This window comes from Paroedura picta, chromosome 8 (assembly GCF_049243985.1).
Source record: "Paroedura picta isolate Pp20150507F chromosome 8, Ppicta_v3.0, whole genome shotgun sequence".
NCBI classification, from domain to species: Eukaryota; Metazoa; Chordata; class Lepidosauria; order Squamata; family Gekkonidae; genus Paroedura; species Paroedura picta.
In genome coordinates this window covers 22,013,560-22,029,249 of record NC_135376.1, presented here as the reverse complement: position 1 = coordinate 22,029,249, position 15,690 = coordinate 22,013,560, and the positions used below count along the sequence as shown (strand labels likewise).

The 15,690-nt window shown below is 44.1% G+C and overlaps 1 protein-coding gene across 3 annotated transcripts in view; it reads left to right on the top strand.

Moving 5' to 3' along the window:
• The first annotated feature begins 11,789 nt into the window (after positions 1-11,789).
• Positions 11,790-15,690, top strand: part of ARHGEF26 (Rho guanine nucleotide exchange factor 26) — a 67,774-nt gene continuing 63,873 nt past the window's right edge. The window contains exons 1-2 of one of the 3 annotated variants that reach the window (XM_077348639.1): positions 11,790-12,209; positions 13,661-14,762. In XM_077348639.1, coding sequence (XP_077204754.1) covers positions 13,710-14,762 — 1,053 coding nt within the window. In that variant the 5' untranslated portion in view covers positions 11,790-12,209; positions 13,661-13,709. Of the gene's footprint in view, positions 12,210-13,007; positions 13,113-13,657; positions 14,763-15,690 lie in introns of those variants that run through there. The other 2 variants (XM_077348638.1, XM_077348640.1) reach the window with 2 other exon arrangements.

Genomic DNA, 15,690 nt, shown 5'->3' with positions numbered 1-15,690 from the left:
TGACCGTTTATGCACGGGGAACTTCACTGCCCCAGCTCCTGTGCAGGAGCACAAATTGGGGGCAGATGAGGTGCACCAGTCCAAATGCTCCCCCGTGTGGGTACAGGAAGAGGTGGGGCAACCTGCCATGACTAAAACTCCAGCCTGCAGCCCGGCATGAAACCCACAGTGCATAAACGGTCAATGTGAAGACCCTTTGCTACATGGGCTGCAAGTAAGTCTGGCCCAAGTATATCATTCATCCCTCAGTGGAAGTGAAAAATGCCAGGTGAAGATTGTGAATGGTGGGCTGCTAGTGATAATTCATGACATCTGCTTACCACGAGGCTCCTTAGCTGAGTCAGTGAAACTGGTCTTAGCACTTCTTGTCCTGGGGGATTTCAGTCTACTCAGCCCCGCTCCCCACATGTCCAATTTATTTAAAGTAATTCTTCACTGATTTTTCAGAGCAAGGATGCTCAAAGCAACTTACTTACCACTGTGAAAACAGCAAGCCATAACATCAAAGATAATTGTACTTTATTATTAATTGGGACATTTTTGGGACATTTTTCTCTCCATAGAGACCCAAACAGAAAGCTCTAAAATACCATTACAGGAACTAATTTAAACAATGCCGTTTAACTGAACAAAGCAAACAGAGATCACACATATCTGGGGCTGACAGGTAGGATAAAAACTCACCCAAAAGCTCGGAGAATAAAAATACCGCTAGTAATCTGCCCAGCATGACTTCCATAAAAGAGTACGAATCAGAACACAACTGTGTGCAGTTCTGGAGGCCTCACTTCAAGAAGGACGTAGATAAAATTGAAAGGGTACAGAGGAGAGCGACGAAGATGATCTGGGCCAAGGGACCAAGCCCTATGAAGATAGGTTAAGGGACTTGGGAATGTTCAGCCTGGAGAAAAGGAGGTTGAGAGGGGACATGATAGCCCACTTTAAGTATTTGAAAGGTTGTCACTTGGAGGAGGGCAGGATGCTGTTTCTGCTGGCTGCAGAGGAGAGGACACACAGTAATGGGTTTAAACTACAAGTACAACGATATAGGCTACATATCAGGAAAACATTTTTCACAGTCCAAGTAGTTCAGCAGTGGAACAGGCTGCCTAAGGAGGTGGTGAGCTCCCCCTCACTGGCAGTCTTCAAGCAAAGGTTGGATACACACTTTTCTTGGATGCTTTAGGATGCTTAGGGCTGATCTTGTGGGGTTTGGACTAGATGGCCTGTATGGCCCCTTCCAACTCTATGATTCTGTGATTCTATGTTGGTGCAGGGTTCCCCCAGTCCCAACTCAGCTAGCCTAACCGAAAAGAGGTTTAGGTGGTGGTGGTAGTGGTGGTGAAAAGTGACTGTTTTGTTTAAAAAAAAAAAAGACTGCTAACCACCAGTGTGGTGTCGTAGTTACAGCAGTGTGGTTGAAGTAAATGTAAGCCAGTCACAATTCTTCAGACTACCTCATAGGGTGGTTGTGATAATAAAATAAATGAAAGAGAGAGAGAATCCCCTAGCATGGTGATTCTCAACCTGGGGGTCAGGACCCCTTTGGAGGTCGAATGACCCTTTCACAGGGGTTGTGGCAGGGCAAGAAGCTTGGCTGGGAGCGCCATCCGCACAACAGCCTTGCGGGGTAGATCAAGATAGAGCGTTCATCTGTCTGGAGCAGCGGAAAAGAGCAAGATGGGCATGGTGGGACAAGAGGCAGAGGTGAATTGAGAAACCCCTGGGAAAAAACAATATACAATCATGAACAATGGATCTTCGTGCCATTGGACAGTTTCAGTTTAATTACTGTGAAAGAACACCTGCATAATTTTATGGTTGGGGGTAACCCCAACATGAGGAACTGTATTAAAGGGTCGTAGCATTAGGAAGATTGAGAATCACTGCTCTAGACAGCCCTGAGCTCCTTGGAGGAAGGGTGAGATTTAAATTGCACACACACACACACACACACACACAATGATTTATAATTGGGCGGAAAACATCCTTCAGGAAATTATCACACTTTTATTCATTTCAGTAAAACATGTTTGCTTTTGCATCAATTTAAGGTTAGGAACTGTTTGCATTGATTTAAAATGTCAAGCACACAAAGAGGGTCAGACATACCATCACTCTGTAAACCTATAGAAACCCATTAGACAATTTTTGTGAAAACTCATATTAAAAAATTGTACATATTTAAAAAATACTGAAATTTAGTTTCTAATCATTGTCTAGTTCATATTTAAAAGTGTATTTAAAAGCAAATAGCTACCCTTATATACAGCATAATAGAGCATACTACAGTAGTAGCATATAGAGTGGGAAGACCTAATGAGAGGATTTTCTATAGGTTTGTAAACTATGTTGCTTCTCCAGAGTTCCACTTTAGGAGTAAAAACAAATACAATAAAATCATAAAAATACCAACCACTTTTTGGATGGTACAACCATGCATAGCAGTAGCTCAACAATGGAAAGAGGCACTATTTACAATGCTCTTGCTATGCATGGTAACAGTTTTGTGTGAACAAGGCAATGTACGTGTTTTCCATTCACATACCACTTTAGTATATGGAAACAAGAATTGGTTGTTCTTGTTTTACAAGCAAGGGAAATAACGAAAAAACACTTAAAATGATTGTCAATGGAATTTCTGAGCACAGTTGTACAATCAATGGGGTAGTCAACCTGTGGTCCTCCAAATGTCCATGGACTACAATTCCCATGAGCCCCTGCCAGTGTTTGCTGGCAAGGACTCATGGGAATTGTAGTCCATGAACATCTGGAGGACCACAGGTTGACTGGTTTGGGATTGCCAAGCAAGAAGGCAAGAACAGAAAGGCGACTTCTAATAGATCCAAACATCTCAGATTCTCTTTTTCCTCCTCCAGCCGCTAAGTCTACCAAATACTTAAGTACTGTTCTGTATTTTCATTTAGGCGTGTCCTACATTCTTTCTAATAAAATGTGGTTCTCATTGTGCTGCTGTCATAGTCCTCTTGATACGTGTGCTGGCAGGGAACCTGAACTCACTTGAAACCACTTTAAAATCACTTAACCCCCATTTTCATGGGCAGAGGCAACCAAGTCTTGTGCTCCCTTAGCAGGAAGTAAGCCTCATTTCACTGAACGGAACTTACTTTTGGACTGTGCAGTCAAATATCTTATGCAAACATGTGTTGGATAAATGTTTGCTTGTGAATTCACATTTGAAATGTTGCTTTTGGGGAGTTTCATTAAACATTGGTTTAGACTTGCTATTGTTCATTTACTGTTAACCTGCTATAGACAAAAAAGAGCTTCTTATAAAGGAAGAATTTAAATTATTCAATAAGCTTATCAGTTTGTTATCATTTATGGCTATCTGCTGCTATCTATAGTGCTGAACCTTGTTCCCAGGGTATGGCTGGAGGGCACAGAACAGCACTTGATACAACAGTTTTCCTGAAGGTGATTCTCTGGCCCATGCCTAAAGGGTGCAACATTCCACATGGTGCAGTGGTTAGATCCATGTTTTCCCAACTTCATCAAACTTTCCAAGATTGCTGGAAATTTGAGAACCAATGGTGGGCACTACAGAGTTGCTGTGGGGTGGCAAGGAACCAATAACAAAACACTAGGGGGTTACTCAAACTGGGAGGTTTCAACGCAAGCATGCTCTTATGAGTGAAGCAGCTGTTTCCAGATGGGTGCACAGGACATACACAAAGATGTTGCCTCCTGGGTTCTTCTGAAGTGCTTCCTGCTCCAGTGAAGTGGATGAAAGCCAGGATTGGCTCTTTTGCTTCAGGGAAAGAAGCAAGGGTACTCTGGGGAAAGCACTAATCGGTGCCACAAATACCACACTGAAGTTCACTGTATTTGTGTATTAATTGAGGATCAGGAACCTTGGTTCAAATTGTTACTTAGCCATGAAGCCAACTGGATGAGTTTGGATAAGTCACACACACTATCCTGCCTGCAGTTAGAATCAAATGCGTTGTGAGGATAAGATGGAAAACCATGTATGCTGTCTTAAACGTCTTGGAAGATATAAATTATTGGATGGATGGATGGATGGATGGATGGATGGATGGATGGATGGATGGATGGATGGATGGATGGATGGGTGGATGGAAGACCTCTTGGGATTTCTATGTACAATATATTTAGTTTCATGGTGGGTAGAAGGTGGGATATAAACAACCTATAACTACAGGGTAGCGTGTTCATTTATATGCAGCTTTTCAACTACACTTTTCAGAATCAGGAGCCTTCCCTGAGTGACTTGCAATTCAATTTGGATAGTTTCTCCGTTGGTAAAAGCTTCCTTCATATTCAATCTGCAGTTTCTTGTGCTAAATTTACCTGAAGCAATCTTACAAGAGGCTAAAGGGATGCAGTAGAGGTGATGCATGCCCATGTTCTATTCAAGTCTGTGAAGTGGATCTGAAGTTTCTAAAGAAACTAAATCCAGTTGGGTTCTAACTGGCACATTTTTCATTTCCCAGTAAATCTTACATATTGAATTACTATTGCTGCATACTGTAGTAAGCTGAGCTGGCTGTGGTCTCAAGTCTCTGTGTCAAAGCTTTTGTGTGTGTGTTTGCTTTCAAGCTCAAATTCATCGCAAAGCAAGCTCACTTCTCACAGGTAATGAAAGCCGAGTGCCCTTTGGCCAGGTACAAGGAAATTGGCACCAAGTATATCAAAGGATTTTGTTAGGTTGCACTTTTTAGAAAAGCTGTTTCCTTTAAACTCAGGATCAGAAACTGATGACCTGGATACTTGAGAATGAATTTAGGTGGCAAGAACTGTGAAGGTGCAAGCCAAGATTAACTATAGTAAGCAGAAGGCATCTGGAGCACATTCCAAAATGTCCTGGCAATGACAACTCACAACGGGAACTTTCACATTGAGACAAAGGGGGCTGATTTATGCCCTTCCAAAGCTTGGCTGAATCTCCACGGGGCTTTTATTCCAATCCCATGTCAATTCAGTCCCTGCCGTCTCCACTGAATGCGATTTCCATATTGATTTTGTCCGATTTAAAATTTCCCTCTGAAATAAGCATGATTGTCCTGGTGTGACCCTACCTTATCCCTGCAATATCTTAATAATGGATATAACCCTTAATATTTGAAAAATCGGCACAAGAAAGCGTGCAGCTCTCTGCTTTTTCTGAACTTGTTGCTGAGCCTCTGTTGTAGAAAAGCCCTGATTGGCCAAGGCTTCAGTTCTAAGGCTTCATCATTCCCAGGCTGCAAGCTTGCCTTTTCTGTTTCAATGGGGCGAGGTGATAGAGGAAGACCCGAGTTCATCTGGATTCAGCAGGATCCACAACAGAATAAACAAAGTAAGTGCAAATTCAGCCCTTAAAAGGAACCCAGTAATGTCAGTGTAACTAGATGCTTCTATACGCATATAGTCTGGATCACATTAGGTCTATATCTGATATAACTGATTTCATTCTGATTTGAGGCTATTCGTTGGGCCTATAAGTGTTTATTTATTTATATTTCCCTATATATGGCATCATGTTTTTTATCATTAATTGAGATATAGCATTAACAGGTCGTTCAATTTGGATTTCTGTAACCAGCCTTACCCACCTGTTGTGGGTAGAAGGAAAGAGAAGGCAACTGTAATCCGCTTTGAGACTCCTTAGGGTAGAGAAAAGCGGCATATAAAGACCAACTCCTCTTCCTCTTCCTCTTCTAGGGTCTCTTCACAAGCTGTTTTTTTAGGCATACACAAAAAATATATATAAAGTTGATTACAAAAGACTTATGTTAGAGTGGTGTAGAAGTCAAGGTATTGACATAGAATATGGTTGCCTGTCCATATACATTCAGTAGCACACTGGATTTGTTACATTGCAAAGTGTGATTTTTTTTAAAAGCTCCAACACTATTCCATCTAATGGACTTTATGGCCAGTGTGGTGTAATAGTTAAAGCATTAGACTAGGATGTGGGAGATCTAGGATCAAACTTTACTCTACCATGAAGCTCGCTGGGTAGTCTCTCAGGCTAGTAACCTTCCATGCCAGAGTGGAGATTCAAAGAGGAATCTTCTGAAACCTTCTCTGACACTCTTACCATTGCTCCAATGTTAACTTATCATCTCTCAGCCTAAGATACTCACGGGGTGCTTGAGGGGATACAATGGGAAAGGGAAGAACTATGTGTGCTATATTAATAGCCCTGCAAGAAGGCTGGGATCAAAAAATGTCATGGAGACTGGTCATCTATTTTACAGCCTACAGGTACAATTGCCTGTACCTTTCCCCCCTTTGGGCAGGGAAGGGAGGCAGATGTCAACTAGAAATGCAAAAAATTCAGAAAGCGAAATACAATACTGAGCTAGATTCTGGTCCAAAAGTACTTTAGTGATCAGTAAGTTTTTTTGGTTTATACACTTTGTCAGATACAAGCAGGAATGGAAATCCCTGAGTCCTTACATCCTCTTCTGATGGTGGGGTGGTGGGTGTCCTAAAGAAAGAAGTCAGGATGCAGAGTTAGAATACAAAATGTAATCAGGTTGATTAGAGCAGAGGAGAAATGCTTGGGAACAGAAAATTAGCATCTGTTGTGAGATAAGAATCCTATGTGCCTGTTTAGCCCTGCAGGATCCATTGTTCTGAATCTGTCAATGAATTCAAGTGCAGCAGTCTCATGGTTGTTATCTCCCCTTGGGGCTTCTCTATTTAAAGTCAGCAATGGGATGTCCTGGAAAATTAAAATGTTAATCTATCTCTTCTGCTTCAAGTCAACACTCTGACATTAAATACAAGACTGAGACACAGATCTCTCTGCTCAATTGTTTTAAGATGGACATGTCAAATTAGAAGCTGTTGTTAGTAATGCTAACTCTTCTGCAAAGTTTGCTTTGCTCTTGTGTCTTCCTATCTGATTTCATGATTTATATTAAAGTGTTTGTACAAATTGTTCTGTATTGCACAACATGCTAAACAAGCCTGATTGCCATATTTGTACATGTGTGATTACAGCATACTCAATTCAAGCTTTTATAATGACAAGTGTATTAAAAAGACTCTTACTGATGTTTAAACATATTCACAGAGGCAGAACTGAGGGATGGGACCATTTAAGAAGCTGGCACTGAGGTGGCAAAGCTTCGTTTCTTCCCTGTTGCCATTTTCTTAAAGTACCGAGGGGATTTCTCCGCCAGAACCTGCTGAAAAACTTTATAGAACACTCTGGAATGAATGAAGTGTTTCTTTTTAGAAACCAGATTATATCTAGGGTTCTCTGCTCCCAAATATAAAAGCTGGCCACCATGCAGAAATTCAACACGAGAACGTATTTACAACACAGAGATGTAAATACGACAAATTTCAACTGTTCAGTGTATGACACGAGCATCTATTAAAGGCACATGTAGCTTATGAACAGAGATAGCAAACCTATATTTGGTGTTCTGAAGTTACAGCCCTTGACAAAGAATATGCTTGGAAGGCTTTTAGGAAACATGTGAAACAGAAGTCCTGTCCGTTGTTTTTATCATCTGTGATGATGATATGGGTCGTCTTGAAGTTACACTGTGTACTGAGGCCTTATTAAAAATTGAGACATCTTCAAAGTCAAAGTCCTTTGCACTTATGTAATTTGCAGAGACTGCCAGTTTTGCTTCTGTTTATTTCAGTTGCTATTATTACCAAAGTGTTCCTTTCCTTCACATGTGTCCTAAATTTCAGCCTGAGTTCTAAACAATAACAGGAGCCAGATGCAGTAGAATCAGGCTGAGGATCACGGGTTACAATCATGCCTAAAGATAGAAGAGATCTGGAAAAGCCCTTGTGTACCATCTTTGGCCATTTATACATGGGTTATTTTCCCTGGCTTGGATAATACAGGGAAGCAAGCTCCCTGTCCCCCCCCCCCCACACACACACTGGATCATGATGCTTCTGTGCACATCCCATGCTGTTCTCAACTTTCCTGCCTTCTTTCTCAAACCCACTTTGCTGTGACGCTTTGGGAAAGATGTGTCCAGGAAAGCCCAGATCTTTCAATTTCAGCCTACATTTTTACCATTTTCCTTGTCACAGTTCCCAGTGTCCACTCAGCAAAGAAGTGCTTTTTAAAAACATTAGCATGTAATTTATACTGTTGTAAGACTTACGTGTCTGTCAGGTTTTCTGAAATCTCAACTTTCATTTTTTTTAACTGTGTAAGTTTTTAAACCCTTTCTTTGTGAAGATGTGCCTTTCTTTCATATCTCTGAAATAAAAAAGGCTAGAGACTTACCTAACAAAAATGAGAATGCATAGAACCTGACAGAGAGTTAGTTAAGATTTACAACAGGACAATGGCATGCAAGATAGGAGAATGCCCCCCCTGGGAGAGATACTGTGAGCAACTTGAAATGTGGAAGCCCTATTTACCTCGGCAAAAGGGGACAACTACACAAGTTTGTCTCTGTCTGGAAAGCACCTTTCTTTCCTCACAAAACGGAGAACCCACTCTCCAAGAAATAGGAGAGGAGCTTGCTCCACTGCTCTTCTATTACTTTCACTAGAGCCACCTACATGCTCTTTACTGTGAGTGGTAACTGCCGAAACACTGAGATTAGTTAGTCATAGTTTATTGTGCGATTTCAAAAGGCTTAGAAATGAGGCTTTGAGAGACAGGGAAAAGCTTTAAAGACACCGCCATCATCAAAACATTTCCAACCCCAGTGGCTAAAATAATACAGAATTTGTAAAACAATCCCCCACCCCCTCTTGCCTGAGAATATCTGAAAGGCAGCGGGGAAAGCTGCAGGTCTTCCCCACTTCCTTCCTGCTGTACTGGATGGCAGGCCACCACTCAAACCTTGTCCTTTCCTTCACTGTGTGTGGATTGAGATGCAAATAGAAGCTGCAGGTCTTCCCCACTTCCTTCCTGCTCTACTGGATGGCAGGTCACCACTCAAACCTTGTCCTTTCCTTCACTGTGTGTGGATTGAGATGCAAATAGAGGGATGTGGCATGCATGTGAATGGCTTCACAGCCCCTCCTCCCTGGTCAGTTAAATGACTGTAGCCCATTCAGGAGTTTCTGGTCTATGATGTAGTGCAGGGGTAGTCAAACTGCGGCCCTCCAGATGTCCGTGGACTACAATTCCCAGGAGCCCCTGCCAGCATTCGCTGGCAGGGACTCCTGGGAATTGTAGTCCATGGACATCTGGAGGGCCGCAGTTTGACTACCCCTGATGTAGTGGTTAAGAGCTGTAGCCTCTAATCTGGAGAACAAGGTTTGATTCCCCACTCTTCTACATGAAGGCTGCTGGGTGACCTTTGGGGCAGCCATGCTCTCAGGCCCACCTACCTCACAAGGTGCCTGTTGTGGGAAGTGGAAGGAAAGGAGACTGTAAGCTGCTTTGAGACTCCTTTGGGTAGATAAAAGCAGGGTATAAAAAGCCAGCTCTTCTTTTGTGTGTGGAAACACCATATCAAAAAATGACACTGTTAACAGACCTAAGGTAAACAAAATTCCAAGACCAAGTTATGCAAGACACTGATGTGACTTCGGCATTCTCTCCCATGAAATGGACATTACCTTCTGGAACTTTGAAACTCAGGTTGATCCAAGGTAGCCTTCACCCGATTTCCCTCTGCCCATTCTCAGATTCCTGGATTGCACATTTTCTGACAGTGCATCAAAAAGTTTTAACTCTTGTTCTCCAAGCTGGGACAGTTTCACTTTGATTTCTCCTGAACTTGGACTTGAGTTTCCAATCCCACGAAGGTACACATCCCCAAAAGTTTATGGCCCAGCTCAGGATATCCACATAGCTGTCTATCTTGTGTCTTCATGGCAGGTGGGTAAATGGTCATCTCGATGCTGTCTATTTGTCTTCATAAAGAGAAACTCATCTCCTCTCATCCTGTAATCCTAAGAGTGTATTGCTTCATTCCCGGGGAAAGAATATTTCATCTGAGAAAAGGGCCTCTCTGAGTATTAATCAAGGTCTCCTGTAGTCCCCCCTCACTATGCACCCACCACAGAATTCTCTCAGGTGTCCAGAAACTCATGACAACAGCTGGCCACATTACCTCTTCTGTCAACTTTCTTGGTGATTTCTGCTCATATTTAAACATAACAGAGGTCATTCTGAAGCTGGGACTGTTGAAAAGTACTTACCTATGCAGACTATAGACAAGGGGCTCCAAAGTGGGTGGGACCACCACCCTGGGAGTGGTGGAAAGATCCAGGGAGGGCGGAGAGGAATTTGGGAGCAGAAGGGGGGGGGGGGAGTGCAGCAGCCTGACTCTTCCTGTTTTAACTGCTTTTTCCTAGTGAGTGGCTTGCCATTGCCTGTCTCTGAATAGTAACTACTCAGTAGTTGCAACTCTGGACTTCCTTGGTGGTCTCCCATCCCAGTGCTGACCAAGGCCAATCCCTGCTTAGCTTCCTGAAGAAAACAACAGCTTCAGAAGGGGAGCTGGATGGGAGGGTTGGCAGTCTTTCCTCAAAAGTCTCAGCAAAACCGAGGCAGTTCTATAGGGCTTTTTAATTTATTAATTTTATTTATTACTTATTAATTACATTTGTATACTGCCCTTCCCTGAGGCTCAGGGCAGTTCACACAGAACATAAAGGAACTATATATCGAACTCAGTTGTTTGTATCAAACAGAAATAACAGCAAAGGTAATGATAATAACAAGAGAATAGCCATTTAACAGAATAACAATCAAACAGGTGGATGTGGCTTCCTAACTCTCCTGAAGGTCCTGGCACCTGTGTTGAAGACTATTGTCAACACTGTCCCTCCTAAAGGGCCACTCACCTGACTTCTGGCTGAGCATGAATATGTTCCAGCAGAGTGGGGAGGGGGTAATTATGTCACATTGTTTTTATAAAGAATCAAAAAAACCAAACACCCAAATATCTCAATTACATTTTCTTGGTGAGAACATAAAACTTTGATAAATGGGTGGCATTTTGGTTTTTTTTAAAGTGTAATCCAATGCATGTTCACTTAAACAAAAGAACCAATTGAACTGAAGCATCTAGTAAAAACAAATGACTCCAAAAAGCCCATAAGCAATGCATGAAAACTACTCAATCCAACTGGTATTTAAAGGGCCTCTGCTCCTGAACTCTAGATGTTCCCTTTGGCCATCCTAGGCCATCCTAGGCCAAAGGCAAGACTTTTAACAAATGTGTCCAGTCCCTTTTAGAAGGCATCTAAGATAATGAACATTGTAGGGCTGCAGGTCTGGCATGCCACTCCCCCAACTGTTGCCTCAGGTTCTAATTTTATTCTCTTCTCTAACCTCTAGATTGCCAGGTCCCCCCTGTCCACGGGGAGGGTCAAAGGGTTGCCAAATCCAGACTGGGAAACTCCTGGAGATTTGGGGGTGGGGCCTGAGAAGGTGCAATGCCCTAAAACCCACCCTCAAAAACATTGTTTTTTTAAAAAACAGGGGAACTGATCTCTGTAGTCTGGAACTGCGATTCCAGGGCATCGCCAGGTCTCACCTGGGGGATGGCATCCCTATGCCCCCCTTGCTTTATCTGGTGGACAAGGCCTAGCGGTTGCTTTTTTAAAACGAAAGTCCTTGTGCATTTTATGGGTGTTTGTCTTTTTAGATTCAAATGGGTAGCCGTGCTGGTCTGTAGTAACACAATAAAATCAGAGTCCAGTAGCACCTTTAAGACCAACAAAGATTTATTCAAGGCGTGAGCTTTCGAGTGCAAGCACTCAAAAGCTCACGCCTTGAATAAATCTTTGTTGGTCTTAAAGGTGCTACTGGACTCTGATTTTATTGTCTTTTTAGAGTTTTAGATGCACACAACTACCGTAGCCCACCTCCAGGCCGTCACTGGGGAGGGGCGGTCCACACATGGAACCCTAAACAGAGCAAACCAATGACAAGACTGGAGTCCAGCGGCCCCTTCCAGCCCCACAAAAGCTGCTTCCAGGCGGGCGCTTCCGCGGGCACGCCCTCCTCCTCTCCTCCTCTCCTCCTCGGGCAGGAAGACCTCCCTAGGGCCCGGCCGGGCTGAACTTTGCACGTGGCCCTTCCCCTCCGACGGAGCGTCTCATCCCGGCCGGGCCCTCGCGAAGAAGGCGGCGTCCGGGCCGGCAGGGACTCTCGGGGCGGCGCTTGGGCTCGGCGGAGGCGGGGCGGCCGGGGCCGGGCAGAGCCGCGGAGAGAGGTCGGGTTGCAGCCGGGCGCCGTGACTCGCGAGGAGCCCCGTGGAAGCGACAGGTGGCCACGGCCGGAGGTGAGTGAGGGCTGAGCGGGTCTTCTGGGGCGGCTCGCAGCGCCCGGGCCGCTTCCCCCGCCTCTTGGGGGAAGGAAGCGAGGTCTGCCCGGCGGGCTGCCTGGCAAAGGAGGACGCCGGACTCGCCCCGGCTCCGGTCCCCGCCTCGGCCCGTGGAGCCCCCCCCCTGCCCTCCCCCCCGGAGAAAGAAGAATTCGGCTAAGAGAAAGGGAGGGGGGATGCCCTCCTTACCCTCGAAGGCTTTTAGCCGACATAACAGTAATAAATAAATAAATAAATACCTCCAGCAGTCATAGAAAATAATTAATAATATTGATAAACGAAACCCCCTATCTACCAGATGGGCCCTCGCGGTCCAGTTCAAGCATAGTTTCAGTCCCCACCTTGCGAGCCTTCCAGATCTTTCACCTTCGTCCTCCTCCTGAGATGGAGCCTTGTGGCCGGGAAGCCCAGGCGGTCCCGCGACCTCTTGGACGTTTGCTTGGGGGGGGGGCTGTTGGAGATTCCTGCCGCGGAGGGCTGGTGCCGTCAGAAATGTGTGCGTGTGTGAAAAGTGCAAATCGATGCGGCCGTGCTATGTGTCTTAGGGCTGTTTAGGACGCGGCCCTAAGGAAACGCGTGCCTGGGGTTCCCTGCCCTTGCGGGGTTTTGTGGTTCTTGGGCGAGCCGCCTTCTGCAAAGTGCGGCAGATGGTGTTCAAAACAGAAGACTTTGGAAAGCAGTTGGTGATAGGGCAGGGCGGTCTGCGTGCAAAGCAAACCGCAGCAATCCTGTTGGATGCAGAGAAGCCCTTGGCTGTGCTTTATTGGGTCGCAGCCTGGATTTTAAAGCAGCAGCTTCAGTCCCAGAACCAGATCCTTCATTCACACCACCCTTGCTGGAAATTGGAGAGTGCCCTGGATGGTATGTCACCAGATGCCAAAGTCCAGATTTTTCAGCATGAAGTAAAGAGCGCTGAAACGGGGGGGGGGGGGGGGGTTATATATGCAGGGTGAAAGAATTGCAACAGATTGTGGTTGTTTCTAGATTAGCTCTCTGAGCCCCATAGTGAAACACCCTTTCTAGGTATTGCGTGGCCATTAGATAATACAAGAAATTCTTCACCTGTCTGACTGATGGAAAGTTTTGTGTGACATGACACAATCTCTTTCATGAACAGAAGTTGACCCACTTAAAAAAAAAAAACACCCCCACACACCAAACCCTAGCTGTTGAGGTTCTCTTTTTCTGAGGCAACCATGACAGCAGCCATGTGTGCTGAACTATTCTTGGAAAGCATTTTCTACTTAAAAAAAAAAAGTTTAAATTTCTTTACTATCATTGTCAAGCCAGGCTTTGAATTGTATTGTTCTTATGGGGATAGATGGAATCTTCCTGTAAGTAAATTTTGAGTTTTCAGATTGTGAGTTGCTTCTGAATGATTAATTTTTTTATTTTTTCTTCTTAAGAAGGACAGATCCCATTGCTGTCTCAATGTTGGGTTGACCCTAGCACTGGATTATGGACGGCCAAAATGAAGTGGACATCTCAAACAATAACGTTACACCCCTGTGGAAAAGGAGGACAGCCCACCAGGCCTGTTTGCATGCCAAGAGCAAACCCAGGCCCCAGTCCTATCAGAGCTCCACTGGGGTACTCTTTACAGATTTCCCTGTGGAAGACAGGGAAATGTTCACTTTAACTCAGCCTACTGAAACCATTACTCCTGTGGACAAGAAATCTGTGAAGAAGAATCCTTTGCATTTTAGCCACAGCCTGAGTTCAGTGCCAAATGGGAAGGTGCGACTTCCAGAGAGCAGATCTCTCTCCCCTGGGCTTTCTGGCAGGACATCTCAGATCCTGAAAAGAGTTTCAGATAATTCTGTAAATTGTACAGCAAATGGTTCTCTAAATTCAGCAGGCAGCAAACTGGTTCATCCAGCGAGGGTTTTTGATCATTCATCGCTTAGCCCAGAGAAGGAACAAATGGTTTACACATCAAGGCTTGGATTTTCTTCCACAGAAAACGCACCTTCACCAAACAGCAACAAAAGCATTGCCTCAGCTTTTCAACCAAGCCAGCCCTCTAAAGTTCCAGAGAAGGTACCTGTTTGCTTGTCTCCTCCTTCTGAACAGCAGCATCTACCTCTTCAAAGACTGCCATTGAATGAGGATGAAGCACAACCTGTGGTTTTGAGCACAAATAGTCCTGCTGCCTTAAAAGTGGGGAAGCAACAGATCATTCCTAAGAGTTTGGCTTCCGAAATAAAAGGAGCCCACAAACACAGTGGCCAAAATGGGGAGCTGAACAGGAGGGCTCTTAAAGTTCACAGCATGGTGGAGACCGTTAATGCGCCTTTGGTAGTTGGGAAAGATGAAGCAGCAGATGGTGATGTGGATAGTCCAGGGATTTTGAGACGTGGTTTGAGGTCCACTTCTTATCGGCGAGCCGTTGTGAGCGGGGTTGAGTTTGACAGTACAGCCAACTTTAAGAAGAAAAACAGAATGTCCCAGCCAGTGCTGAAAGCAGTGGTTGAAGACAAGGAAAAGTTTTCTAGTTTAGGAAGAATAAAGGTAAGTGGACACTATTTTATTTTTCATCAACATCATGGCTGTTTTTCTGATTTACATAGTACAGTCTTGCAGGATGGACTTGCTTAAAGCCATCCCATAAGCAAAGCTACCTACCAAAGTACTTTAAGTGTGCCGTTGTGTTTGCTGTAGTGGATACTGTCAAGTGAGAATGAAAAATGTGCATCTGAAAGCATACAATAGACACACAGGGCAAAGAGAAGAGAGGGTTAGTATGTGTATTCTTTATTCAGAAGTACTGTTTCTTGTCTGGAGGTGCACACCTGTACTCAGGGAAAAGATAATGAAGGAATTAGAACTCCTTTTACCATTGATGTCTTCTGCCTCCCTTGCACTGGCTCACACCTGGTGGAAAAAATTTGGTTCAGCTAGGAAATGATGGAAGAGGGTAGGAGTCTGCCCAGGGCACTTCCTCTCTCCTTTGGAAAATGGGATATGTTTGTGAAAATGGAAGAGGAAAGAAGTTTGTGACTCTGGATTTGGGGTAGAGTAGAGAGAAATGTCCTCTGCAGAAGTTTATCTGAGGGCTGTAATCATATAATTTGCAGCAATGGCAGCTATTTAGGAATGGGGAAGACCGTCTTGGAACTTATCAACTTTTTGGAAATAGTTTGATTTGTAAACTTTTCCCTTGGATTACAGTCTAAACACAGATAAGACATTGGCCATTGAGATTCACTGTCCTATTCAGAACACTGAATTCTCTCCCCCCCCCTTTAATATTACATCTGTAATATCACAATACCTATAGCTTCTTTGATATTCATTTTCAAATACTCAGTGATATGCATCTCTTTTTCTACATTCACCACACATCAATGTGCGTAGTACCCATGGCGTCCAGATAAAATGAAAATTGGCCCTGATGGGGATTTGAACTAAGTTTTCTCATATCTGGATGGATCCAGTG